The sequence below is a fragment of the Lissotriton vulgaris genome, chromosome 11 (genome assembly GCF_964263255.1).
Source record: "Lissotriton vulgaris chromosome 11, aLisVul1.2, whole genome shotgun sequence".
In the NCBI taxonomy this organism is placed as follows: domain Eukaryota; kingdom Metazoa; phylum Chordata; class Amphibia; order Caudata; family Salamandridae; genus Lissotriton; species Lissotriton vulgaris.
This window is the reverse complement of record NC_141699.1, coordinates 375,163,261-375,190,154: the sequence shown is the minus strand read 5'-3', so window position 1 is coordinate 375,190,154 and position 26,894 is coordinate 375,163,261. Positions and strand designations below refer to the sequence as shown.

General features: G+C 47.4%; 1 protein-coding gene across 1 annotated transcript in view; it reads left to right on the top strand.

Moving 5' to 3' along the window:
- ACTR1B (actin related protein 1B) overlaps window positions 1-26,894 on the top strand; it is a 60,916-nt gene that overhangs the window by 19,377 nt on the left and 14,645 nt on the right. The window contains exons 3-4 of the mRNA XM_086943358.1: window positions 21,091-21,166; window positions 21,512-21,637. Coding sequence (XP_086799484.1) covers window positions 21,091-21,166; window positions 21,512-21,637 — 202 coding nt within the window. The remainder of the gene's footprint in view (window positions 1-21,090; window positions 21,167-21,511; window positions 21,638-26,894) is intronic.

The window sequence follows — 26,894 nt, the reverse complement described above, 5'->3', positions numbered from 1 at the left end:
CTACTGCTTGTTTGGCAAAGCATGCACCATGTATAACCACCTTGAAGGCTTCCGACAGCGTGGATGACGAATGTAAGGGGGCCACATTGTGTGCAAAATATTCCACTATCTCCCCAAGAATCTCCTAACGAAACACCACATTGGGCAATGCGCCAGGCAGCAGCCACCAAGCAAAGGTGCAGGTAGCCACCTGGGGGATCTGCATTTCTAGCAGGACCGGGGTATTGTCCATGAGGGTGCGGGGTAGATTGGCCACTAAGGTGGTCCATGTCTGGACATCTCTTGAAATTAGCCAGTAGTCTGTTCTCGACCATGCATTAAGATGTGCCGATAGACAAGTGCTCTCCAGAGTGTTCGACTGTGTATGTCTTCATATGTTCTGTAGGCACTTGTCTTGAATGATCGTGTTGAGTGTCAGTGAAGCGTTATTGTGTAGACGCTTGGAGATGCGAAACCGATCCATCAGGTCTTCTAGTGCTACGTTGAAGTCCCTGCCCCATATTATAGTGCAGGGACCGAGGCCAGATATGAGCCTCCAGATCCTAGAGAAAAACTCAGGGTCATCTGTGTTGGGGCCGTATATGGCAGATATAATCACTGGTGGTTTAGGCAATGTGCCCTCTTAAATAACATAGTGCCCATCCTTGTCAATAAAGGAGTGTGATAGGGGCCACTGGAGCCCCATGCGCATCAGAATTGAGATACCTCTGGCATAATTGGAGTAGATTGAGGTATGGGATTCTCCACACCACTGGGAGCGCAGTCGAAGGGTTGTCGAGCTCGGTAGATGGGACTTTTGCAATTAGCAGATGTCCAGTAAGATCGGTGTGGACTAAGCAGGCTTTTCTGTGGTCGTCAAGGCCCATGATGTTCTAAGTAATGCATGTGGTGGTCATGTTACTTTAGGGTGAGGAGTGATGAGCTGGACAAGCCCATGCAGCAAAACGTGCAGAGTGCAAGTGGGTGAAGCATGGTCGGTGTACTGTAGCTGGATACTGGACAGGAAAAACAAACATAACAAAAGTAAACATGCCAAATAAACAACCCCATTCCACCCCTCTCCAACCCCAAAACCAGTTTTAGAAGAACAATCCTACCCCCCACCCCCCACAACCCAAGCTGTTCGCTGTTCAGCTTGGTGGTTCAAATGGGAATTATCCCTAGGGGCTGGTAGTATCCAGGCATACAACCATTTCAGGACCAGCTGTGTGGCCGAACCAGGAGAGAAACAAAGGGCGACCCAGTGCAAATGAATCCTGGTTAACTCGTACACCAAAAGCACAGTATAAACAGCACTCTAAGTGAATGCAGGGCGTCCTGCATAGCAGAGAAGCACACGAAATGCAATGGCATTGGCACTTAGGGGGTTCGCTTCGGAATTGCACAGTGAGTCCCTCAGTGTGTGTTCTCTTTTGGTGGCATGTTTAGCGAACTTTAGGGAAGACTTTGCATCTGTGAAGAAGTGTGGTTTACCCTCAGAGGAGATCCATAATTTGGCCAGGTATAGTAATGCATAGGGGATTTCAGCTTTTTGGAGGAGCCTTTTGGTAGGCAGGAACTCGCAGCAGGTCACCTGCATCGATATTGCAAAGTCTGGCAAGAAGGAACGGCTGTTTACCTGATTTTGAATAGAACCACGCTCGCATGCAAGCCCCAGGACCGCAGTGTGATCCCTATAGTTCAAAAGGCGTGCGACTATGAACGGAGCCGGCGCACACCCAGAGGGACCCGCTGTCCCAGTGAGTGATGGGCCCGCATCCTCGATGAAGACCGTGCACAAGTCCTTCCCAAAGAGGTCGCGAGCATGGTCTCCATAAAGTTCTCCATTCTGGTAATAGTGATGGACTCTGATATCCCCGTGATCCATAGGTTATTGCTCTTGGGGCATGCTTTGAGGTCTTCGTTTTCGGCTTTGAGTTCAAAGACCAAAGAACATCTACGGAGTATGGACATGGAGTCCAGCTGTGCGACATCTGCAATGTAATTTTCCAGATGATCCAGTCTGTTTTAATGCTTATCGACGCGTTTTTTGACATGATTTAGACGACTTGTAAGGATGTCTAGTTTAGCATCTATACCCTTCAAGCTTGTCTTCACGCCCACGAGGAGTTCCTTGAGATCAATATTGTAATGTCCATCCTGCTTCCCCCCCCCCCCCCCCCCCGCCTCCCCCCTGAGAGATCCGGTGAAGCCTCAGATTGTTGTCCCTGTTCCGCCTGCCGAGTGCATCCTCTCAAACAAGTGTTTTGATTGTTTAGCGGTATGCTTTCCCATGGTCAGGGTATTTGGTGGGGATGACTGATATGCGGGCACTGTGCAAAAAATCAGTTTAAAGTAAGCAAACACAGGTGGCGCAAAGAAGAGGTCCTCCCATCCTGAGTAGGGACCTGGGAGCCGCGAGTTATAGAAGAAAACTCTGTATCCCTAGAGCCCCGCCATTCCCTGGAGAACCTCCCTTCCAGGGGATACGGGCATGCTCTAGGTTTTGTCTCGGTGAACAGAATGCTTGATGACCTCGGCAACAGAGGGACGGTGGTGAGCACTGAGCTGGCGTGTGTGAGGTCCGCTTACATCCCCCTTGTATAGAATGCACTTAAGTGCGGAGCGAGGGGGAGGGGGCTTTTCCACTGTGAATCAATAGGAGCAATGGGAGCGGTGATCAGAGTTCCCCTGTGTTGAGGGATGCCCAGTTGGTAATTGAGTACACAGAAAGAAGGGAGGGGAGGCACTCAATAGTCACAAGCTGTAGGTGCAGGGCTGGGCTGGGCTGGGCTGGGCACTGCATTTGGGGAGCCGGCAGCAGCCTCCTTGGCTCCTCTCACCATCGTGGGGAGACCAAGGTTTCACACGTCTAGGGAAGTAGCCTCGTGCTCACCGCCACCAGATGCAGGCAAGCTGCAGTGCGGTCAGCCCAGGCACCAGTTGTCAATGTATTAAGTGAGTGCTCCCACTGCTACAAGGGGCACAACAAGACGCCACCTCCAGCCCTGATCTTGCGGCCCCGTAATGAGCAGTACAGCCACGGACCCGGGCCCCTGCCCGTCTGCACACCAAAGCATGATCTTCAGGGTGCACGGCCAGGAGGGAATAGCGAACTGCTGCCTCGTCTTGTTCCCAGGCTTCTCCTTCACTAGTAGCGCAACTGGCCACCCCGGGACAGTCGGAGGCTCACGCCCCCCAGCGTGGGGTTGGCCTTGCTCCAATGATTGTAGGCTGCCGCACACCACTTGGCACCGCGGGCCCCAGAGGCAGCCAAATTTTGACACCGTTCACCAGCAGGGACCCTGCAGGTTGCTGTCAGTGTGATGGCTATCTAGGTTGGTTGGCAGCCCGCATTATGTTGGATTCTTGCAGGATTGTGGGTATGGTCGGCATAACCTCTAGAGAGCGGCCATCTTGCAGCCCAGTTAAGCTCTGCCCCCAGCTACGACCCTATTTCACCTGTAATCGGTCTCCCCTCATGTCTTAACTGTTTTGCCAAGCTGGAGAAACTTACAGATGTTAGATGTTGGGCCTTTGGAACCTGCGTTATGGTGGGCCAGATTCCTTAAGAGGGACCAGGGCCGAGTGGCCACCTCTTTATTGGGGGTGGGGGGGAGGGGGGGGCAGAGCCTAGTGTCTCAGTTAACGGCAATGAATCTGATTTGTTTCTGGGATGTTTTAATATGCTTTGCCTTGTTCAAAAAATATGATCCAACCTGCACCAAAGAGGCCTGAATCATTACTGTTTTTAACAAGTGCTTCCTCATAGCTGGACCTGAACCATATATAATATTTATTTTACTCTGATTTTAAGAGCAATGAGTAAAATCTTCTGTCTATGCCCTTAGGTGTCTTTGCTTAAGTTCCCGACGACTTCTGATATAAAAGTACCCTCTCTGTTTGCCTAACCTTTCTGAAATGTGCTGCTTAGAGGTTCCCTAAATAGCTAACTCAACTTTTACTCTCCGGAAGTATGGAAAGGTGCATAGACTGCCAGATGAGTTCAAGGGTCTGAGGCTGATAACTAATGTGGGTCCTTAAAGGCCCCCAGGGCTTTTTTATTCGGTATCCTTGCTAAATTGAGAACTACCCAGCCAGTTTAGTGGACAGCGATCTAACTGGCCCAGGTTTAGTTGATCCTCTGCTCCTTTTGAGGCACTGTAAGTATTAGTGTAGACAAACACTGGAGTCTAAAGCCCCTCAAAGACCTGAACTGTGCATTTGTTTGATCTAGTAGACACTGGGTTGTTCGGACCCATGATTCTTAAGAGAATACCCAGGTTACCTTTACAGTCTGACATGCGGAAGGTGATCTTCAAAATATAGCAGAAGCCATATTTCTGCCAGGCAATTAACAGGAAAATAAATACCAAACACGGACCTTTATCAGATCAACCTGTCTGTATTTGTATTGATTCCCATCGTTTGGCGAAATTGTTTGTTTCTGCACTTATGAGAGCAAAGGGTTATGCATCTTTGACATTTACCTTTGGATAAAGATGCACATTTCATGAAATTATGCCAAACCATGCATTCCAACTAATAACTTCACCTGACTAAAGTAAACGCTTCCTCAGGAGGTTACACATGATGAGTAGAACCCTGGGTGTTTTCCGTTAAGTCATTCCTGATGAATGGAAGGCAGAATTCAATGAACAGTTTCTTAAAACGCAAACGCCGTGCATCCCTATGATCATCTCACACTAAAGTGCACATAAGTGAGCAGCCTTCATCATACTTTACTGGTGCTAGGCTGACTTCACAGGCTAAAGTCCACATCATTGAAAGTTATCTTCTTTATAACTGAAGTGCCTTGCAGGGGAAGTTCTCATTAGGCGTCGGTGGAGTTCTGCTACGGGGAACTCTGCGAAATGGCCCAAAAAACTCTGCTGCCCTACGCCAAGTGGCGGAGTGCGTTAGGTTGTGCCGTTCGTGCAGATTTTTAGGGCTGGGTGTTTTTCCCACACTGGAAAATCAGTGCGAACGGCATCATGCGCAGCGCAAGAGGGCGCTGCTTCTTTCTGCCAATCTAGTAGATGTTCCACTCGAGCGACAGCTTCTTCAATGCGAAAGGAGGGTTTCCAACTCAAGCAGTCACAACCACCCCGACTGCCTGCGTTGAGAAATGTTCCTGGGAGGTGGTCTAGCGTTGGCATTTCCTCACTCACCAACTTAATGTTGGTGAGCGAGGAAAAAACTCCGCCCAGTTTTTTTGGAACTCCACGTGCTCTGGAGAGTGAAGTGCAGAAAACTCTGCAAACTCCGAGAACAGAGCAGAGTACGCTCCCCAGGCCTATTTCTACGGTCTATTGTAACATTGTCAGTGTCTCCCTCACTCAAAGGAAGTTCCTGGATTCTAAGGGTGGGCGTAAAATCCGTTTCGCGGGCGAATTTGCGGATTTTCCGCGATTTCGCGATCTGCGAATCTCGCGAAATCGCGGTAAAATCCGCGAATCAGCGGGGACGAATTTTCAGCCAAGCAAGGGTTACAGCAGCAGGTGCAAAAGTTGAACCTAATTTCTTTGTAACCTTTTACAAAAGGGTTACAAACAAATTAACTTCAACTTGGACACCTGCTGCTAATTGCTTCCTGGCGCCTCGTTGCCTACTTGCAACTATTCTCTGACCCTGCTCTGACCCTTGAAGCAGGGTCAGAGAATAGTTACAAGTAGGCAACGAGGCACCTGTCCAAGGACTTAAACCTCATCAGGAAGCACTTACAGATATAAAAAACAGGAAGAAGGGAGAGGATGGCAAATACACCCATTTTGAGTTGTCAGGAGGGGTTAAACTAAAAGAGACCTTTACAGCACAATTTTCATATGCATTTTGCTAAAAATAAAAAGCTGTATGTTCTGTAGGGGCAACTCAGGAATCTGGCCCTTCAGAGATCCGGCCTCTCTTTCTTTCTCTCGTTCTCTCTCTCCCTCTCTTTCCCTCTCTTTCTCTCTCTTTCTATCTATCTATCTATCTCTCCCTCTCCCATAAACGACTGCATGGGTAACTTTGCTATGCAAGCGGCTCGCGAACACGCAAAAATCTCCGAACACGCAAAAAGAACACGAACACGCAAAAAACTCAGCGAACACGCAAAAAACAAAAATTCGCACAAATTCGCGAATTTTGCGGATCGCGAATTCGCAAATCCGCAAATTCGCCCATGCTTACTGGATTCCCTCGGGATTGGTTGAATCCAGCCCTTTCAGCAGAAGCCCAAACTGGACCCTGACAAACTATGACATTACAGTTTGATCACACACCTGCCGTTCCTGTAGAGGATCATCAAGAAGACAGTCACCTACCAGCTACATATTTCAAGAGCAGTGATCTCGTTGAGTCAGGTCCACCCTGCAACACAGCATAGAGACAGCAAGTATTATAATTGATTGTGCACTTCAGACGGAAACTGGCTGCCTGTGGGTCCTTGTACTATCTTTTTTAAAGCCGTTTTTTTTTGTTTGTTTTTCCAGAAGACTTTGAATTTAATTATTGAAGCCTGGCCTGGATCACGTTTATGTATTTCTTATTAATATCTTTCGCCATCTTTCCCGGTACAAGCTATGACTGGTTTCAAAGGAGAAATGCTTTATTTATCATGTAGAAGTGAAAAAAAGCCTTTTTTATTGCCATTTTTAATAACAATGGAAACAATTTCAAGCAGAAATGGTACACCCTTCAATCGAGTGGACTAACGCAGATAGCAATAATTCCATTATTGTGTACATTATTAGTATAGTAAGCCTTCCCCAAGACATGGGGCAGTATCATTTTATGTGAATACCTGCAAGCATCTTGATTAGGCATAGAGTATTAGATTTGTAAACAATATGGAAAGCAACTAACCAAACGAGGGTACAGGACAGGCGGGAGCCTTAAAAGAAGCAGAACCACTAAGTCATTGAGGCAAATCTAATCGTCCCCTTTCGAGAGGTGGGCATAGAGGCTGCAACTAAGTGTAAGTTTGTGTTACTGGAGAGGGGGGGAGGGTAAAGGAAAGCAGTATAGGTTTGAAACTGGGCAAGAACGTCAGAAGGGTGAGCAATTTTTTGTGTCCACCACATTCAAACATCAGACGCAAGACTGATTTCGCCCGAGTCAAAGCCAGTGCAGCCCATACTGTTTATGGTGACAATGTGTATTCTTTAGCTACATCCTTTAGGCTCGACCACAAGTCCTACCAGTCCCTGACAATTGGGTGTTTCTGCAGCCTTCTAGCCTCTTCTCTATGCAAGGCCTTGGACCGCTTCCCATTTTACAGCAGCTTTTCACAGTGTCTCAAACACTAGAGGGATTGCATCTTTCCACTTCATAATGCCTGCCTGTTTGGCTAACAACAAGACAATCTAAAAAGCAGACGACTACTTTGTGCTTTTTGGGTGTTATATAACCATACGGCACAGGCCTACCAAGATTTCAAGTTGACTGACCCAGTGATATTAGTCAGCAGTCTCAGTACTTAAGATCAGTAAACCACTAAAGATGAGCTGTCCCATAAGATGTGTTGGAGCTAACCGCGAAGCGTGTGCAAGAGGTATTGGCATTTGGGAAAGTTGTGTTAGTTTTAGCAGCGGAGAAATCGGCCCTATGCCGAATGTAAGTTGTATAAATTTACATTTTGCATTGCGTGAATAGTGTTTAGATACGCAATTACCGTAGTCTATTCTTTATCGTGGGCTACCCTCCCTGTTTTGGACTCCCAAGTGTTTCGCCAAGTCAGTAATGATGAGGCCCGTCCTACTATGGCTCTGCAAACTGGGAAAAAGTCCAACACTTTTTGCACTTCTCTCAGGGCAGCTGAGGCTAGCAGGCAACGGCAGGAGCTCAGAACAATCGGACAAAAGACAAAGTAATATATGCCAGTGCTTAACATTTTAGAAAAGAAAGGACTTTTTTTTCAGAACAGATTTTTTGGGGTTGTTTGCCAGCCACGTGACCCATCGGGATCATATGCATACACAATATTCTTCAGGATAAATTGCGTTTGTGCGTACCCAGAAAAGGGAACCAAGTAAAATATGGTAAACATAAACATGTGCACAGAAGCCCCTGACACCCCCAAATAAAGTACTTTTAATCTCTCAGCAAAACAAAATACTGCACAATTCAATCCAGTATACAAAGTTGTTGTTAGTTGCACTTATCAAGAGGTATTGCACTCCCCTTTTTTCTCTAGTAACAGTCTTCCCTCTTTGTGATTCGGAGATCCCGCTATTCCTTTCCTGTATACTAGAAAGTACTCCGGATTAGGCCCAGGTGCTGATTGCTTAAAGTTCTTTTGGATCAGTCAGGCAACTTGGTTCAAAATCTTTATGATGGTTTTTAAGTTATCATAGTCTCAACTTGTACAGACTTTTTTCTAGTGCATATCTGTTTCTTGCACCCCTAGGCGAAATTAGTCCCTACTGTTTCGGTTCAGTGGCAGTCCGAGCTGTGCATTGGATGATGGGTGGGGGGATGGGGGTTGGGGGGAGGTCTTTCCTGCTTATAAGGAGTGGTCAACTCCGGCGCTTGTTCATACTGCGCACAGCTGCAGTGATCTCTGTGGACTTAACTCAAGCAGGTTCCCACGACGCACCTAGTTCTTGGCAGTGATGGACCTTCTTGGTTTGCACTTACCACAGCCTCAGCTGGCATGGGATGAGATGCAGCCCCCCAGGTCAAGTCACCTTGGGATAATAAGGTACCTGCAGCCACCAGGCCAGTTGGGGCTTCTCGCTTTAGCAGCGCGTTGATTCTGCGGTAGTCTGCAGCAGCACCACCAGTCTCTTCAACTCGCTGCTGTGTCATTTCATGGTGGCATGCTTCTAATACTGTCTTATGTGCAGTTTCACCAAAACTGCACAGAGACCAGGTGAGTTGCTGGTGACAAAGGGTGTTTACTTGCTTCTTCATCATTTATTTTCAGTTCAAAGACGTTGTAGATTTCCATGTAGTGGATTTGAACCATCACGTTATACTGTTGCCTTCTCCACATCGCCTACAGATCTGCATTATTCACATGGGATTAGGGTAATTCCCTGCGTTTGTAGACACAGAGTGCCAAGTCACTGTTAAGCTGTCACATGATCTGTTTAATCAAATGGACACCCCGAATTAATGTTCTTCAAGTGGTTAAAGGTGTCGGAAACCAGGTTTTCGAGGGAACTCAGTTGCATTAAAAAAGCAATGTCTTTGTATAGTACCTTGAACGCTCCGTTTTCTCTTAAGGAGCCTTCAATAACGGCGAGTTAGATTTTTTGCATTTTACATGTTGTTCAAGCAGGTCCTTAATGCCTTACTGCAGTGGTTCTTAGGCTGTTGTCTGGGGACACCTGGGCGTCCGTGAAGCCTACTTGGTAGAGGGGTGCGGGTGCCTGCAACTGCTTAGAAAATTAAATAATATTAACAGATTGATTAATAGTATATAAATAAAGAACCAACATGTGCAGTTTAAATTCTTAAAACAGTCGGTAAATGTGAAGGAATTTGAAATTGGAGGCAAAAATTAAGTTAGTATCCTCCGATTGATTCATGTGAGCAGTGCAGTTTTATCATACAGGATACAGTATGAACCTCGGCCCATACTACTTTCACATGTCCCTTTATTACCTCATTTGTTCCCTTACATCGGTCTGAAGCAGATCAAGGGCAGCATAAACACCTTACAAGGCACCAACATACTGCAGGTCCCATGATGGCTAAATGCTGTCCTCGGTCATTTGAAGCAGTATTTTTGTACTGTGTAGGCCCTGGGTCTGTTTTGCCGTTCTAGGATTTGAAGTAAAATTAATGTTTTCGATCACTCTTTACTGTTGACCTAGGTGTGGTTTCCTTGTTTTGCGATGTCATATTTGTACGAGCAGCCGGAAAGATGGTCTGTTTCATTTTTTTTGTTAAACCGTTTTTATTGCAGAACCAAATGCATAGCACTTAAATCAGGAAAATTGTCATCAGCGCGGAGTCCTCGCCCCCTTGTCCATGTATCCACATGTTATACACAGCCATTCAGCCCACATCCCGGAGGCCGGGCGGTGATACTCATAAACAAGAAAATCCTTACATTCGTCAGTCGCTGTGTATGTCGTATGGGGAGGTCCACCGGCTGCTTTTTGATTTTTATCTCTATCCCCCCCCCCCCCCGGGTTTCATGAAATACCTGCCTCATCTATACTACCGTAATCTAGATTCCCCCCACTCCCCATTTGTCCCCCCCCCCCCCCCCCCCAAGTGTCCCCACTCGCGCGCCTAGCCAAGTATGTAGGTCTGTGTAATGACTAGCAGGAGATCTTAACCGTCTACTGGGTATGTGTGACTGGTGAGGGCGCTATTGCTATATGTGTTTCGGTGGTGTTGTCTGGTGCCTCCCCCTCTTCTTCCTCCTCCTCGACCGTGCTATCTCGCAAGGCTTGCACCAAGAGTTCCCACTCCATCGCCGCCTCCTGAGCCCTCTCTTCCGCCCTTCTGCGTGCTAATTGGTACCTGATTGTACTCTCGCTTGCCGCCAATTTCAGAAACTCATTTAGCCACCTCCGATGTGTGGGACCCGTTTTCGACTTCCATCCCTTGGTCACTTCTCTTTTGGCCAAGAGGAGGCCCATGTCAATTAATCTGCTTGACATCTTATTTTTCGGCGTGTGCGGAAACCAGTGCAAAATGCTTACGGCTGTAGTGTATTGGAGGTCCCTATCTGCCACTTCGTTCAGTGTGTCGCCAACCTCCCTCCAGTAGTCCTGTAGGCGAGGGCAGTCTCTGAGCATGTGGGTCAGATCCGCCCCTATTCTATTACAGCGTGGGCAAGCTGCCTCCTCCGCCCGAAGTATTTCCGTATTTTGCTTGGGGTAAGGTAGGCCCTGTGGAGAATATAAAAGTGGATTAGCTGGAAGCGTGCGTTCCTCGTGCTCTTTCTAGCTCGTCTCACCAACTGCGCCCACGTGGTGTCTGGGATTTCTGTCTGCAGATCTAATTCCCATTTGGCCTTCAGCCCAGTCAAAGGCTGCAAGGTTTCATTCAACATTCTGGAGTAGAGGCATGTGACCGCCTTGTAGGTACCTGCAAACATCATAGTGTACTGGCAGGCCAACGTCGTTGGTGGTTCCCCTAGCCCCTCACCCCAATGTGCCTGAATGGCTCGCACCACCACCGCCGCATGCAGTAGGTAGTCTCCCCGTGGAAGGTCGTAGCGCTCTTGCAATGTTTGGTACGGGGCCAGTGTCCCATCGTCGTACAAGTCCCCCAGTATTTGTAGCCCTGCCTCCTCCCAATATTGCAAGTGCGACCAATCTCCACCATGTGGGAGCGCTGTCACAATGCCCAGTGGGATCTCGGGTGCGTATGGGTGTTTGATTCCTGCACGTCTTTGTGACCGGTTCCAGCAAAGACGGAAAGTTCTTTCTTCCAGGGAAAGGTCCCTGAGTGCCAATCTCTGCTGTAGGGCAATGTAGGCTAGCACATGTTGGGGGGTGCCGCTGTCCCTTTCCTGCTCCGGACCGTGGTACACCCTCGCAATTTCTTGCGTAAAGGTCTGGAGCTGGGCCGCTAGGTAGTAGATTTCAAAATCAGGGACCGCCAGACCTCCCTCGTCCTTCGGGCGGGTCAGCGTGGTCAGTGCTATTCTGCATCTGCCCGTACCCCACAGAAAGGATATGATCGTCGATTTCAGCTGTCGAAATATCGCACCCGGCACCCATATAGGCAGTGTCCGGAAGTAGTACAGCAACCGGGGTAAGGCTATCATATTTAGTAGGGATATGCGGCCCGTCACTGATAACGGGAGAGTAGCCCAGAAGGATATATTGCTTTTTAGGGTGCGGAAACAGCGGCCCACATTTCCCTCCAGCATGTCCGCGGCATTATGGTATACGTACACTCCCAGATACTCTAAACAGTTAGGCTTCCATCTAAGCAGCGGGCGGGTGAAGGGCTGTATCTCGCCCTTCCTTAGGGGGAACAGGCAGGTCTTGGCCCAGTTGACTCTCAGGCCGGACAGCTCGCCGAAGCGCGCGAGGAGCCTTTCCGCCCCCTCCACAGCCTCCTCGGCATCTTCTAGAAAGAGGAGGAGATCGTCCGCGTACAGCGAGATAAAGTGGCGATTTCCTCTGTGCTCCAGGCCCCCATAGTGGCCACCCTTCCTAGCCATCGCCGCAAGAGGCTCCACCGCCAGGGCAAACAGCAGTGGGGACAGCACGCATCCCTGCCTGGTTCCGCGGCACACTTCAAATTGGTTTGATATTAGGGTGCCCACCCTCACTCTTGCCCTCGCCGCCGTGTACAATATCCTCGTCCACTTTATGTAGCCCTCCCCGAGACCGAACGCCGCAGCACCTTATACAAATATTCCCACTCCAAGCTGTCGAAAGCCTTTTCTACATCAACTGCCAGCACTAGGGGGCGCTCTAGCTTCCAGTGGCGGGTTACTCACTAATCGGGTTAATCTTAGGATATTGTGAGTGGTGTTACGCGTGGGTATAAACCCGGATTGTTCCTTGTGGACTAGTTCTTGCATGTGTTGTAGCAGCCTGGACGCTAGCACTGTGCTCAGAATCTTATAGTCGGTTGTCAGCATTGACAGCGGACGGTAGGACGCCGTGTTGGTGCTCTTCCTTCGCGGTTTCAATAGGGGGATCATTAGGGCTTCGCGCATAGAGCGCGGTAGTCGTCCCTTGTCTTTGGCCTCGTTGTAGACTGTTTGGAGCCGCGGGGCCAGCTGTTCTATGTATCGCCATAGAACTCTATTGGCAGTCCGTCTAACCCTGGGGTCTTATTGCGGGCCATGCGCTTCACTGCTCCTCTGATTTCAACTAGGTCTATTTGGCTGCCCAAGGCGTCCGCCTGCTCCAAGCGTGGTAACTGCAGGGCATCCAGGAATGCATCTATTTCCTCTCCTTGTCGCCGCGCTCACTTTTGTACAGCTTTTCATAGTAGGATCTAAAGCTATCAAGGATCTCCGGCTGCGTGGTACTCGTGTGACCCCCTTCCTTTGATATGGTTAGGATCGGGTGGCTGCGTCTGGTGGGGTTGGCAAGCCAAGCCAGTAGCGTCCCAGCCTTATCACCCTCAGCATGCGTTTTCACTAGATAAGTCTTGTAATCATAACTGCGGAGGCGCTCAATTTCCACCGCCACCGCCTCTCGCGCCGCACAGAGATTCTCCTGGAGCTCGGGTCGATTAGGGCGCGCCAGTTCAACCTCCCTGTAGCTTACGTTACGCTCTGTCCAGGTCATCCAGCAAAGTTCTACGAGCTCCAGCGTATTTTCCTATGCAGTGTCCCCTAACCACTACCTTGAAGGCGCCCCATTCCGTAGCTCTGGAGTCAGCGGAGCCTTCATTCTCCGCAAAATATTGGCCAATTCTTTCCTCCAGTGCCTCGCGGAATGGTGGGTCATCCAGTGTGTCCGGTTTAAGTTGCCATGTCGGGACCCTGGATATTTCGGTCATCCAATCGAGTGACAATAGTAGGGGGTTATGGTCTGACATCGTGCGTGCTAGGTATTCGGTGCGGGCCACTGCAGGGAGCACTAGCGGCGAGCACAGGAAGGCGTCAATACGGACGTGGAGGTCATGGAGGCTGGAGTGGAACGAGTAATCTCGTTCTATTGGGTGCTGTGTGCGCCAAGCATCGGTTAGTTCCCACTGCTCCTGCCAGTCTGACCCGCATTTCGCTAGTCTGCGCACAAGGGATGAATGTAATGGAGGGTGTGATCTATCTAGTTCGATATCTGCCACCGAATTAAAGTCCCCTCCCATCAAGATAGGACCTGCAAGGTAGCTAGCCAATTCCCCAGATATCTTTGCAAAGTATGTTGCTTGGTCCACATTGGGTGCATATATGCTGCAAAGCATTATGTGTCGACCTCTGAGTTTCCCCTCCACTGCTACAAATCTCCCTTCCGGATCCACTACCTGTCTGATTACCTGAAAAGGGGTGCCCGCCCTTATCCAAATGAATACCCCCTAGCAAAGGCTGAGTACGTAGTATTAAACAAGTGTCCCCTCCATCTACGCTGTAGCGCTATTCCTTCCTTTTTCGTCAAGTGGGTTTCCTGTAACAGCGCTATATGGACCCCCCCTACGAACCAGATACGCATGAACCTTGTGCCTTCTCGTCATGGTGTGAAGCCCCCTCACATTCCAAGTCACACATTTTATCGTTCCTGCATTAGCCATTATCCCATGCTATGCGGTGCATTGCAATACAGATATGTCTCTGGGCGCTTGTGGTGACACTTTCCCCCCTCCCTGCAAAAACAGTCCCTTTCCCCCCTCCCTTAACTGTGCTTCGGGCCACCCCAACTGCCTCAGGACCCCCCCCCCCCCCCCCCCCCCCCCCAGAACAGGACCTAACTTCACGAAAGCTGCTCCCATCCAAACTGTGTGTGAGCAACCGTGCTCTTCAACCCACCTAATCCGCAGTCTGCACTACGGAGGCCTTATGGGCCCTAAGGAGCGTGACCTGGCTTCGAGACCTGAACCACAGTCCCATCCCCCCTCCCCACAATACTTTTGCAACTCACGATATTACAGTCCAATAGCTGCCTGCTCTGGTTACTGCCATGGCAAGTTTCAGTAGTCGAAAGTTAGTACTGGGGCAGTGTTCCACTCTCAGCCTTCGACAATCTCCCCCGATGTTTGCGGCGTGACCTCTGGGCCTTTCGTACTGCCAAATTCTGATAGTTCTGTCTCTGAACCCGTTGCTCGATCCTCCGAGCCCGAGGCCCGCTCCGATTGAGTCAAAGCTGTACCCAACAAGTCTATTACTGCCTGTAGAGCAGCTCTCCGCTCATTCTCCGTCTGAGAGACCGTTGGCTTTCCGGTCTTCCGCTTACGTCCCCGGACCCTCCGTGACCTCCTCACCGGCTGCTGTTGTCGTGCTTCCTCCTCCCTGAGCGGCGCTCCGTCCGTGCCTGCTTTGTAAGTGTCCCACCAGGCCCATGCCTCCGCCGAAGTAGGAAAGAACAGCGACTTCTCCTCTACCACTACCCGCAGTCTGGCTGGAAAGAGGAGCGAGTACTGTATGCCCTCCGTCCTCAGTTCTTTTTTGATGGATAAGAACGAGGCTCGTAGCTTCTGGGTCTCGAAGGTATAATCCGGAAACAACGTCACCCTGCTGTTGTCCACTTGGAGGGACCCGCATCCCTCGCTCTCTGCAGCAGCCAGTCCCTATCCTTGTAGTGCAGTAGTTTGAATACCACTGGGCGAGGTGACTTTCCTGGACTGGGTGGTCTGGCTGGCACGCGGTGCGCTCTTTCAATTGTGAAGAAGGGTGAGAGCCCCTCTGGTGCCACTTCTGTCCTTAGCCAGTCAGACAGATATTCCACGATGTCAGGGCCCTCTTTTTTTTCCAGAAGGCCCACTAGGCGCACGTTGTTGCGCCTGCTGGGGTTTTCAGCGTCCTCCGCCCGCCTCTCCAGGGATTGTATGCCGTCCAGCGCCTTTGTCAGACGACCCTCCATAGATTTGTGTGCAGGCACCAGGTCCTTCAGGGCGGTCTCCGTGGTCTTGACCCTGTCCGATAATTTCCCATGGTCTGCCGCAGTAGCCCCAGGCCCGTTGCTACCTGTGCTATGTCCTGATGTAGGGCGTCTTTTGTGGCAGCAATAGCCTCCAGGATACGGTCCTGCATCTGCTGCAGGTCCGTCGGGGTCTGTGATGCGTCGTCAGGTGCCTCCGAACTAGGGCCTTCCTCACCCTTCGGACCTCTGGGCTTCCCCATCTTGCGTCACTGTGTGTGGCCCGGGGCTCTCCCGGTGCCGGTGGCAGCAGACACGTACTTCCGCAGGCTTTCCAGCGCTTCTCGGGCCTGCGGTCAGTTGGGCCAGGCAGGTCGGTCCCCTCGGGGTCAGTCACATCCGCCCACTTAGGACCCCAGCTCGCCGGGAATCCCCGCTCGCCCAGGTCAGCGCACTCCAGCACTCGTCATGGAGTTGTGTCCAGCGCTTCCCACTGTTGTGCCTCTTATAACTGAAAGGGGACGACTTCCCCTTATTCTCGCCACCAGTGTGTCTGCAATTCGGCGCCGATCTGGTGTTCGTGGCAGTGGGCCAGCGCTCAGGAAATCCATTCCAGGCCCCATTCACTAGTAGCTGCGGTGGCCGATCACCAGCCAGGGCCAGCACAGGTCGAAGCCCCTGCTCCCCGCGCTCTCACTGCTGGCCACAGCTGCATCCACAGGTCGGGTCCATCTTGGCAATATTTGGGAGCCAAGTGTCTTCAATGGCTCTCCGGCGCCTCGTAGCCGGCAGGCAGTTCGGGCTCCCAGGGCACCCCCAGTCACCATTATCAGCGCGTCGCCGCTGTGCGGAGGGAGAACTACCGCTCCCGGCATCCCCTGCGGGCGCTGACGCCCGTGACGCGCCTGGAGGCGGTGAAAAACACACGGGAGGTCCGGCAGAGCGGACTCCCCTGCGCTTGACTGGCAGCGCCACCCCTACCTGCCAGGAGCACTTTATCTCTCGCCAGCAAATCCAGTGGGGTGGTTTTTGAATTCCCCATTGACCGGCTGCCCTCCCTCCCGCCGCCGCCGAGGAACACCAGGTGGCCGCTGTGCGGAGGGAGAACTACCACTCCCGGCATCCCCTGCGGGCGCTGACGCCCGTGACGCGCCTGGAGGCGGTGAAAAACACACGGGAGGTCCCGCGACGCGGGACGCGCGCGGGACTGAGCTCGGGGCTAAGCCCGGGCAAAGGGCGGGCCCTCTGCGGCACGAGGAGGCCGGGCCACCCCTCTTGGCTACTACGAAGGTGGAGGTACCGAGTTGTTTTATTGTATCTTATCATTATTGATCCCTCACTGTACTGTTTCACATCATGTCCATCTGGGAGGAGCCGAGTGCCCTGTGTGGTACGAACTACGTCCAGGACGTATCTACCCCCCCTATAGTGGGTAGAGAGGCTGATGAGGAAAATGACAATGACACTGAGAAGTCCGACAAAATGTGCACTAGCCCCTCACTATCTCCCCCCAACCCACCTATATTATTGCCGATTGAGGCTGTGAACAGAATACCTGACTCAGTATCACCACTTCAATTGACCTTACTGGCTCAGATCGAGCAACTGTTAATAACTGCACTATCACCCCTGGTCACAAAAATCAATAATCTGGGAGACAGGTTGACCACTATCGAAAATACAATACTAAGGATCCGTACTCCAACTGAAATAACTGCTACACCCATTCACCCTATTCTCCCCAGTAACAATGAAAAATTCAAGCCAACGACACGCACGAAAGCTCAAACTCTTGAACCCCTCATGTCTATCCCTAATCCAAGAAGCCGGGGCATTATTTTAACTCCGTACCTGTACCCCTTAGAGCTCCCAGGACCGCACTTGAAAGCAGGAATCGGATTAACCTACCTCCAGAAGCTGCCCCTTACGTGACTGTTCTCTCTGGGGTCCCTGCACCCAGTCAGGGCAAATTTGAAACTCACCAGGACCTTTTAAACAAAGCCATTTCCTGTATGAACAACACAGACCACTGCCACCTGCCTTAGATGGCGGCATCTTGACTGTCAGGAGGGTGGGGTGGCTAGGTACGTCGCCCAAAGACGCCCCGGACGACCTTATTTTAATTAAATTCAAGAGCACGAACATTGTCCCCTATTTGCGATCTTCCCAACCCAAAGAGGGAGATGGTCCCATTCGCATCTGGGACTTGTACGATTTCTACCCCGGCCCCCGACCCTTTCCGTCCCTAAGGCAAATGACATGGAACCACAATTCTTGGTGAAAGGGGATGCCATGAATCTTGTGTTACTAACCCTCTACCCTTTTCTTGATTTTGCATGTACCTTTTTCTTTTAGTTGAATTGCCAGATTGTTTTTAGTTTGCTTTTAATAGTTGGTTCCTTTTTACTTTGCAAAAGATATGCAAAGTCATTTATACATGTTTGTATTTTTTCTTGCTGCTTTTATGGTTTTAAACATAAAACCGAATAAAGCTTATTTTGATTGATTTGGTGCAGCCACTGATGCGCCGCATAAACCGGAGCAGGCACCGATGTATTGTCTGGGATCACCCGGACTTTCACAGGGATCCCAGGCCAGGTGAAGGAGTATTTGCCGGATTAGCGGGCGGGGGGTCGGGAGCCTCGTTAGGCTGCGACCATCCTCGCCCCAAGATGGTCTGTGTCATATGGAAGCTTCAGCTGCACAAAGGGCTGAGGTTGGCTGCTGTAGTTTAAAAATTCAGTCAGGCAGCATTATCGCATCAGTGCCCTTGGGTGGGATTGCTCCAAGAATGTATAAATAGTGTCTTTGTTGGCATTGCTCATCTTGTGATGGTCCATCAGGAGATTTTTAAGGCATATGTACAATATTTCATGTACTTTTCTTTCCATGTTTATAAATATTTTCCTGCTCATGTGGTGTCATTTTTTTTCTTCTTCTTTTTAACTTATGAAGACACTTTCACTCGGTAATCTTTCGGTGCTGCCATCTCTTCAGTAGAGGTGCTTAAGTAGTTTTTCAACAGGAGACATTGTCCTGCCTTTGCAGCATTTCCTGCTATGGCCAGCAGGGGTGTGTCTCAGAGCAGATTCTGTCTCTTCCCATCTCCACTAGTGCTGTTTTATCCCACAAGAGGTATTTTTCGGGTCACACTCAAAATATTTCCTGAATCCCAAAAAGAAATTATGATCTTTTCGGGGAAAAGGGAAATAACAGGTAGGCCGATATGAAGTAAAGGTGTTGAGTCATAAAAAAAACGGTTGGAGAATCTCTTAAAATCTGCGGGTGCTATTGCAGAGCCCTATTACAGGTGTTGTTGAATTTTCTAAGACAGCCACTTGCCCAAGTCATAAGATGATTCAGAAGTCTAGTTGCGTGGTAAAAAAAAAAAATCTACTCGCCTCGTAGTGCCATGCCGTGAGGTGACACAGGATGGCGGTGCTCTCATTTTTCAGAGCTGTGACAATAACTTATGATTAAGTCAAGTTCTATGTTTTAGCAAAGCTTTGAGGAAGCACTGTTCTGTTTATTCCAAACTCTGAACATACCAGTGCTCTGTTTGTGTTGCATCTTTGAGTATTCACAGGCTCTGCACACGCAATGGCTATATTTCTTAACTGGATGGGTTTAGTCTAGCTTTCTGATCATGATAGGACTCTGACTGGCATCGCTTTAGTTGTGCCACACTTCCAATTCTAGCTCTACATTTATTTTCCGAGAAGTGCCTCGTCAATTGATGTGGCACATGTACTCTTAAGCATTAACTTTATTCACAAAATATTACTGCACATATATATATCTCCCAGGTTATTCTTGCAGTTCAGTACCGATGTTACCAGAAGAGGATCTACGAGACTAGTCATTCTGACCTTCTCCACTCGGTCACACTGTGATATTCTTGAGCAAATCACTTCATTTCACTGTATTTCAGTTCCTGTGGTTGCTGGAATTGTGGGCATATATATATATACGTAGTGCTATATCAATAACTGGATATTTACATCTTAAAACTAGATGAACACAGTTCAGAATCAAAATGTGATTGACCCGATTCTCAAAGCTGTCTAGGTGTGTAGTTCCGGGCGGTATACATGTGCAAGAGATGGCTTTGCACACAAAGGTTTGTCAAAGCATGAAGATTTTCGAGAGACCAAATCTACTCTCAGGGGCGTAAAACAGACAGTCTGTAGGAGTGTCAGGGCTGGAGTGTGCCCTAGTTTGTGCATGTTCTGAAGCATGCCTCTTTAACATTCTTCACCAGTCCCCCAGCCCCTTTGAAGAGGTCATGAATTTACTCCTGACACAGGCAGAAGTAAGACTTTTTCCATGTTAGTAAGAGAATAATTTCCACCTGGAGAAAAAAGAAGTACGTTTTAGCAAGCAAGTGTGTAATGACTTGCCAGATTTTCACGTGTGTAAATCTACATTTGTATTTTTGCTTATGGGAAAATTAAATTCATAGACATTTTCTAAGAGTATGCCTGTAAACTAGCTGGTTTCTAGGCCTATTTCTGTAAAGTAATGTGAGTTTCTTCGTCATAGATCTGCACCCATGCAAGGCCATAGACCTGCTGGTGGACTTGTGTGACTTTCCTTAGGAATGGGCCCGCTATTTTACAATTATTATTATTTTTGCATGAAATGGTTTCACGCTGCTCTATTAATTTTTGTTTCAAATATTGACATACGTCAAACATGTTTTATTAAATGATAGCTTTAGAGAAATGGTATATAAAGTTGTTCTTAAAATTGCACCATAGTTTAGTAACATTGTCTGAACGCCTTGTTTTTTGTTTTTCCAACTGCAAATATTTTTGGGAGCATTTGATTTTGAAAGCAAATTTGCATTACAGTTCAAGAAAACTGTAACTACCGTTTTTCATGTTCCAAATATGTTTGGGATACATTTTATTTTTATTACAAACCATCACTAATCTTCTTTCCATTCTTCTGTATGTATTTGTCAGCCTCTCTCCCCAGTAACCAGTCAGTTTGCTTGCCCCCGTGGCTATTGTCTTTTTGATGCTTTCTATGCATTATTGTTCATAAGGCAAATTTAGGCTGTTTTCCACTTGGATGCTGCATTTGCTACAGCGGAAAAAAGACAATGCTTTTATTAGTCTATTAGGAAGGTTACAGAAGTTATTGATTTTTATCTTTAAAATTTCTCCAGCACAGAATTTCCACATAGTCAATCTACAGTCGATGGTCTGTGTACTGTGCAGCACAGAATGTAAAAATGCTCTACTGTCTATTATAATTTGAGCAGCACAAAATAGGACAGTTTATCTCATACAAACTCTGATGGCTGCACTAGAAATTAAGCCAATAAACTCACATGTTGATGTACTAGGCCTCGTCTGGGCCTTTCTTACATTTTAATTAACCTTGATTTGTGGACTACAAGGATGAGAGAATGGTTATGTTAACATGCATCAAGGCCTGCGAGACGTAATATTATTGAACAGTGAACTCACATACAACATTACTTTAGAAGATCAGGTGTTGAGTTTCTGTCTCGAGGGCTGGGTTACTTATGCATCTCATTTAGGTCTGGTCTAAAGCTAATGCTGTAAAAGCGTTCTTATTTAATAGTCGCCAATGTCTCATTAACTCTGGCCCAGAGACCTTCCACCTTTCCTCTCTTGTCCTTCATGTGTTGCTCTTACTTTTTCTTTTGTAGTGTGGGACGTCCAAAGCATGTGCGGGTCATGGCCGGAGCCCTCGAGGGGGATTTATTCATCGGACCCAAAGCAGAGGTAACCTGCCCAGGTTAAAGTCCTTCTCTACCTTTCTTAAGGCTCCTGAGTCCGCCCCACCACCTCCCGAAGTGCCCTCATTTGCTGTTTCTGAATGCCCACTCCAATCTGCCACTAACCTTGCCACCCCTTAAGTGATCCCTTCACCTTCTGACCATGTTTCCTCTCCTCCAAAGCTCAGACCTACACTTTTGGGTTCTCAGAACTCTCAACACTTTCTCTGCCCCCAGCCACCGAGTATTTCTCTCTTTCCCCCGTCATGCAGCACTCTTCACATCCCGCTCTGATTATGAGCAGTGACAATGCTGATCCTTTTCTACGTTAATTGTCAGTCTCCTCTTTCAGGAGCACCGTGGACTGCTCTCCATCCGCTACCCCATGGAACACGGGATAGTGCGGGACTGGAACGACATGGAGCGAATCTGGCAGTATGTTTACTCAAAGGATCAGCTGCAGACCTTCTCTGAAGAGGTGAGAGCTGTGCTGTTGGATGGGTGTAACTGGAGGCAGTCCTCGTTTCTTCCGATGTCACTACCACGATTTCTACTATTATTCTGTGATGACTAGGGTTTGGATGGGGTGTTGAATGTAAAGGCTTTTGCATTGTCTTTCAGAGATATTCTAGGCAACATCAGCCTGTTCAGTGCTGCCATAGTTTGTTGCCAACTTAGCCGTGAAAGTCCATATCCCTGTCAATTTGAAGATCTTGGCCCTTTTTAGGTCGAGCCTGGGCAGCGCATGAGCTGCTCTGAGCATGCTGTATTGGAGTATGAAATAGAAGCTCCGTCCATATTTGTCATTGGCTTGTGTCGTTGCCCTTTGTAATTGCTGGCTCATGATTCTTTAATATTCTTGGTAGTCCCTCCTTAGTATCACCTTGTCTTCATTTGTAACCTTACGTGAAGTCTGGCCATTTTACTTCAGTTGGTACACACTACGTCTTTTTCAGTCTACAAGCACTGATTTATTTAATGTGTTCTTCCTACTCCAGGCCCAACATGCTTTTCTGCAAAATTCAGCACGCCATGCAGGCTTTCAGTTTCAGAGGAGCCCAGAACAATGGATTCTGCTAATTTGAATAGGCTTCGCATTTACAAGTTTGAGCTATTGGCATTGTAAATGACAGTTCCTTTTATTTATGTGTTAATTTGCAAAACTGATAAATAAAAGGCATTTTCATTTACAGTGCCAATAACTTAAATTCTCGCAAATGCGAGACCTATTGCATTGCAGATGCTTGTTGGCTAAGGTCGTAGAGGAGGAAATTCATGTCTGGATTTGTGAATGTCATTAGAACTTAACTACTTGCAGATCGACAATGTTACCAGCCATGGAAGCCAACACTAGAACTCTTCTCTCCTGGTTTTCAGGTTACTGGCTCAAACATTTGACCTTATGTACTCCCCTAGACTGAAAAAAAGTTGTTAAACCGGAGGTGACCACCTCCATGTGTGAATAATACCCTGTCAATCTGTTTCCCAGTTTTAGGATCAAGTCTGCCTGTAACAGCCTGCATATCTTTGTTATATTTCTTAGGCCTCTTCAACTCCTCTAAGTTAATCTCCACACTGAATATAGTTTGATCGCCACCAAAGTGACTCATATAAAGTATCCATTTTTTATGATGAGGCTACTTTTTATTCTCTGTAAAAGTTTCCAAAACGGTGTTCCTGCGAGAACCCTTTAACTCCTGGACTGCTACTTGTAAAATCCTCACAAACTGTCCATGCACGTTTTCAAAATATTCAGAGAATTTCTTGGAAACCCATCTTTGAAAATATGTTTTGGTTTGCCAGTTGGCAGGACAATTTGATATAAATGAATCTAAAACATACAAAAGATCACCTTAAATGGTGGAAGCCAAAACAGCAGAGAGCTGCCTTCTTACTCTGCAGCTCTGACTTCTGCCCATGGACTATCTAAATGCTCACCCAGACTGCCACATCAGTTTTTTTTAAATAAAGAAATCACTTGGTTGACATAATTGGGAAGTTCTTGGTGCAAAGAATGACTATAAAAATTGGTATCAATCTCTGATTTCTTCTTTTTGTGATAAGAGCAGCTAAAATGCTCAAAATGGAAACCAAACCTCAGAATCTGCTGCCCTGTGTATGACAGTATCTAGAGAAAGATGCTGTGCTGGTGTAACAATCTTTAAATCTCAACAATAATTGTGTGCGACGGGAACCTTAAACCATTAATCCTGGATCTACTTCCTTCGATATGTCGTAATCCAGAGAGCTGAACCACAGGCGAGTTTTAAGTATGCCCGTTATTATGCTGAATAAAGCAGATTGGGAAAGATGGCTTCAACTCCATTATGAGCGTGCAATACTTCCTTAGAAAACAGCATATGATTAAAGGTTCTACTTCAAACTGTAACTGTCAAAATGAAGGTCTTCTGCACCTTAGAGAATGCATACAAACATCAGATGATCTAGTTTTAGGCTTTCAGGAAAGCTATGAATACCTGGCTTTTCACCAACTAAGAATACATTTCTTGTTAATCATAGATAGCGCCTAGATGCCTCCGGGTATGTAGACCTTTACAAATGCATTCAGTATCAATAGTTTGCTTGTACATTTGAGGTTTAAGCAGCCAGGGTAAAAAAAGGCTTAAAATTGGAGTATGATCTGTTTCCATTTTGGGAACCGGTGGTCCAACCTGGGTAGGAGGTTGATGTGAGGGATTCGAGAGTAAAAGTTGATCAAAAAATGAAGTCTGTTTCACAACTGCTAGAGCTCGTGGAATAATACTTTTGCTCCAGACATCTTTACAGTAGCTGCTCCTCAGTCCACTAGTTGAAACTGTGGAAAATTGCACTCCCATTGTGGTACCAGTGGATCAAAATGGAACTTACAGGAACAACGTGTCTAGGAGTCCTGGACCAAAAACCTCTCACTTTTCAGTTGATCTCTAGCAAAGCATTGCTTTTGGAAATACATCTGTAGTAAAAAAAAGTATGAGGCAACCTTGTGATTTAGTTATTGATCTTTGGAGCCTACTTCTGTGCTCACTGCAGTTGCCTTTCTTCCTCAGTTGAATTAATGCATATTCTATGAAGGACCAAGCTCGAGACCATTGTCTGTGAGCACTTCCTGAGGGGAAGGAACACCATGGCAAGAGCAAGGAAACTCCAGGAATGCTTAGTATTACAATCACCTGGGAAAGCTTGATTGAGAAAAAGAGGGAGGATAGAGAAATATCCTCTCTGATAATGGGGAAGTCTGCCAACTATTTTTGAGTATTACTCCCAAGATGTCTAAGAACAGGTGGTTTAAACTGCTTCAATGTAATGTTTTTGCTCAAAAAGTACCTTGACTATAAAAGCGTGCATAAAATTTGCAGTGCTTATAACACTTTCTGTGCTAGATGGAAATGTTCAATTCACAGCAGCAGGATCGTATCATACAGTTCATGGCTATCATTTCCAATGAGATGAGTAAGGGCTGAACTATTTAAACCAAAAAAATGTCTACTGGGCCTAATGCCTCATCCGAAGGAAAAAAAAAATGAGTATCAGGTTTGTGGTCTTAGTGTTGGTTCTCGTCAAAAGTCCAGAGTAGTGGCCTTGAGGTTGACTCTGGCCCCAGACATCACACTGGTAGTCCTGCCAAGTACCCTGCATCAGGCGTTGGACTAAAGCATTTCAGTGTGGTGCTCCGCATTACTGCACTGAAATGCATTGTCATTCATTATAGGCATAGCGCCACAGCTGTCAAGCCGTTCGCAATGCCTACTGCTAAACGAAAGCTGGAGTGGCTGTCAGTGTGCCGTGGTGTGCACACGCTGCTCCCGCAAACTTGGGGGCTCGACTGGCTGAGCTAGTAGCAGCTATCTGCTACAATGTATCAATCTAGGAGATTCCCAGAGCGGCTCTGAAATAAGTCATTTTGAGTTAGTGCCCAGTGGCTACTCCCGATACATCAGTCAAGTCAGGTGGAGTGATACAGTCTGACTTTAGGCGCCACAGGGATATCTCATCCTGCTAGTGCTACTGCAGCATTTTGTGGGAGGTTGGCTAGTAGGTGGTTGTGGCAAATCATGGCAGCACTGCACGCACCGCCGCATGGCTGCAGTAAATTTAAAATCACTAAGATGACCCTACCTCAAATTGTCGAGGGAGTGAAGTTACAGCAGCCAGGGCTAGACTCTGAGGAGGTGGGCAGCCCTGCCGGCTCAACACCGCATTAAACCTGAATTGTCGTGGCTCTGTCCTGAGCCTCACAAGTAAGGAAGACCGTGCTTGCTACAGCCAGCTGACCGTGTTAATATTATTACAATATTGGAGTATTCAAATTTATTTGCTTTTTAGCAGAAGTGCACGATCAGCTGCCTGCAGTGTTGGTCGTTTTACAGTAACTGTAGCTCAGAAGTTCTGCCCTGTCATGGCTGCAAGTTCGAGGCTACCAGTGGACTGTGTCCAAGTGTGTCCCTGAAAGGGATATTAAGAAACTGTCTAGTCCTTCAAGCTTCTTTCGCCACATAGGTCTTGGCTAGTCAGCACAGAAAATCCCTATCTTTCAAACGACAATGATTCCTCTCTGAAAGACACGGATAGTGCAATATACTTTACTTGCAACATGGTTTCACTTGGTTTATATTCCTTGTGGAGTTACTACGGTCAGTCCTCTGTTGCCCCAGTACGTGCGTGCACGATTTCAAGAGCTTGGCGAGTGCAGTTGGCTTTCTGACCTCCTGCTAACGTTTGCAGTGTATTTCTTAATAACGGTGGTAATTTAAAACATGTTTGGGTCTCTTCTGACAGTAATCATATCTTTAACCTTGCACAGCAAATTTTAGAGGTGGTATTGTTCCTGCCACTCTTGCTGATTTGTCCAAAATGCCCCGGGGTGTGTGCTGCTGCAGTTCGTGTTTTCACTTCACCCTTGGCCAGCCAACAGCTCTGTGCACAGAACTTTAATAAAGTACAGTCTCTAAAAGACTTGTTTAATGTTCAGTATCATGGTTACACATTTTTTTAACAGTACGACCAGGTTAGAAGGGCACTTGGTTAGTGCCCTTTCATTTCGGGTGCTTTGCAGCAATTTTAAGATCTTCTTGGAGTGTCTTGTTGCTCAAATGGGTGTAATTTTGGTATTTATGTTTCCCTCATCTTCATTGCTTGATTTTTCTTGCAAGAAAGTATCATTAATAGTCGTTGAAGTGTCACACATAATTGCACTGAAATTATGAAAATATCACATATAGCAATCTGAAACCTTGGCAACTATGCACTGGAAGAAAGAAGTGCTTCATGTTCGTGGGGCTGAGTTAGAGAGCACAATACTTCATGTACAACAACGGAGAGGGGTTAAAGGAGCGAATACGACCCAAGTTTAAGACAAATTAGTACATGAATTTATGAAGAAGGGTAACCATGACAGGCGATCATGAGTTATACCTGGGTGGAGATGGCAATAGACATTGCTCCTCCTATTTGTCATGCGACACATGATGGAGACAAACCAAAGGACCTATGCACACAGTTCATACAACAAAATGGAGGGGGAGGAGTGAAATTGGCTGTCCATTAGAAAGTCTAACCAAGTAAACACAAAGTTAAAAAAAAATTAGCATCAGTAAAAACTTCACACTGAATAAACCTTATTGAAGGGATAAATGTCCTTGAATTGAAAGGATAAGGGGAGAACAAAATATAACGATTTTAATTATTTGAAGCATTGAGTTAACACCTTTTATTAAGTAGTCATTTGTTGTCTTTTT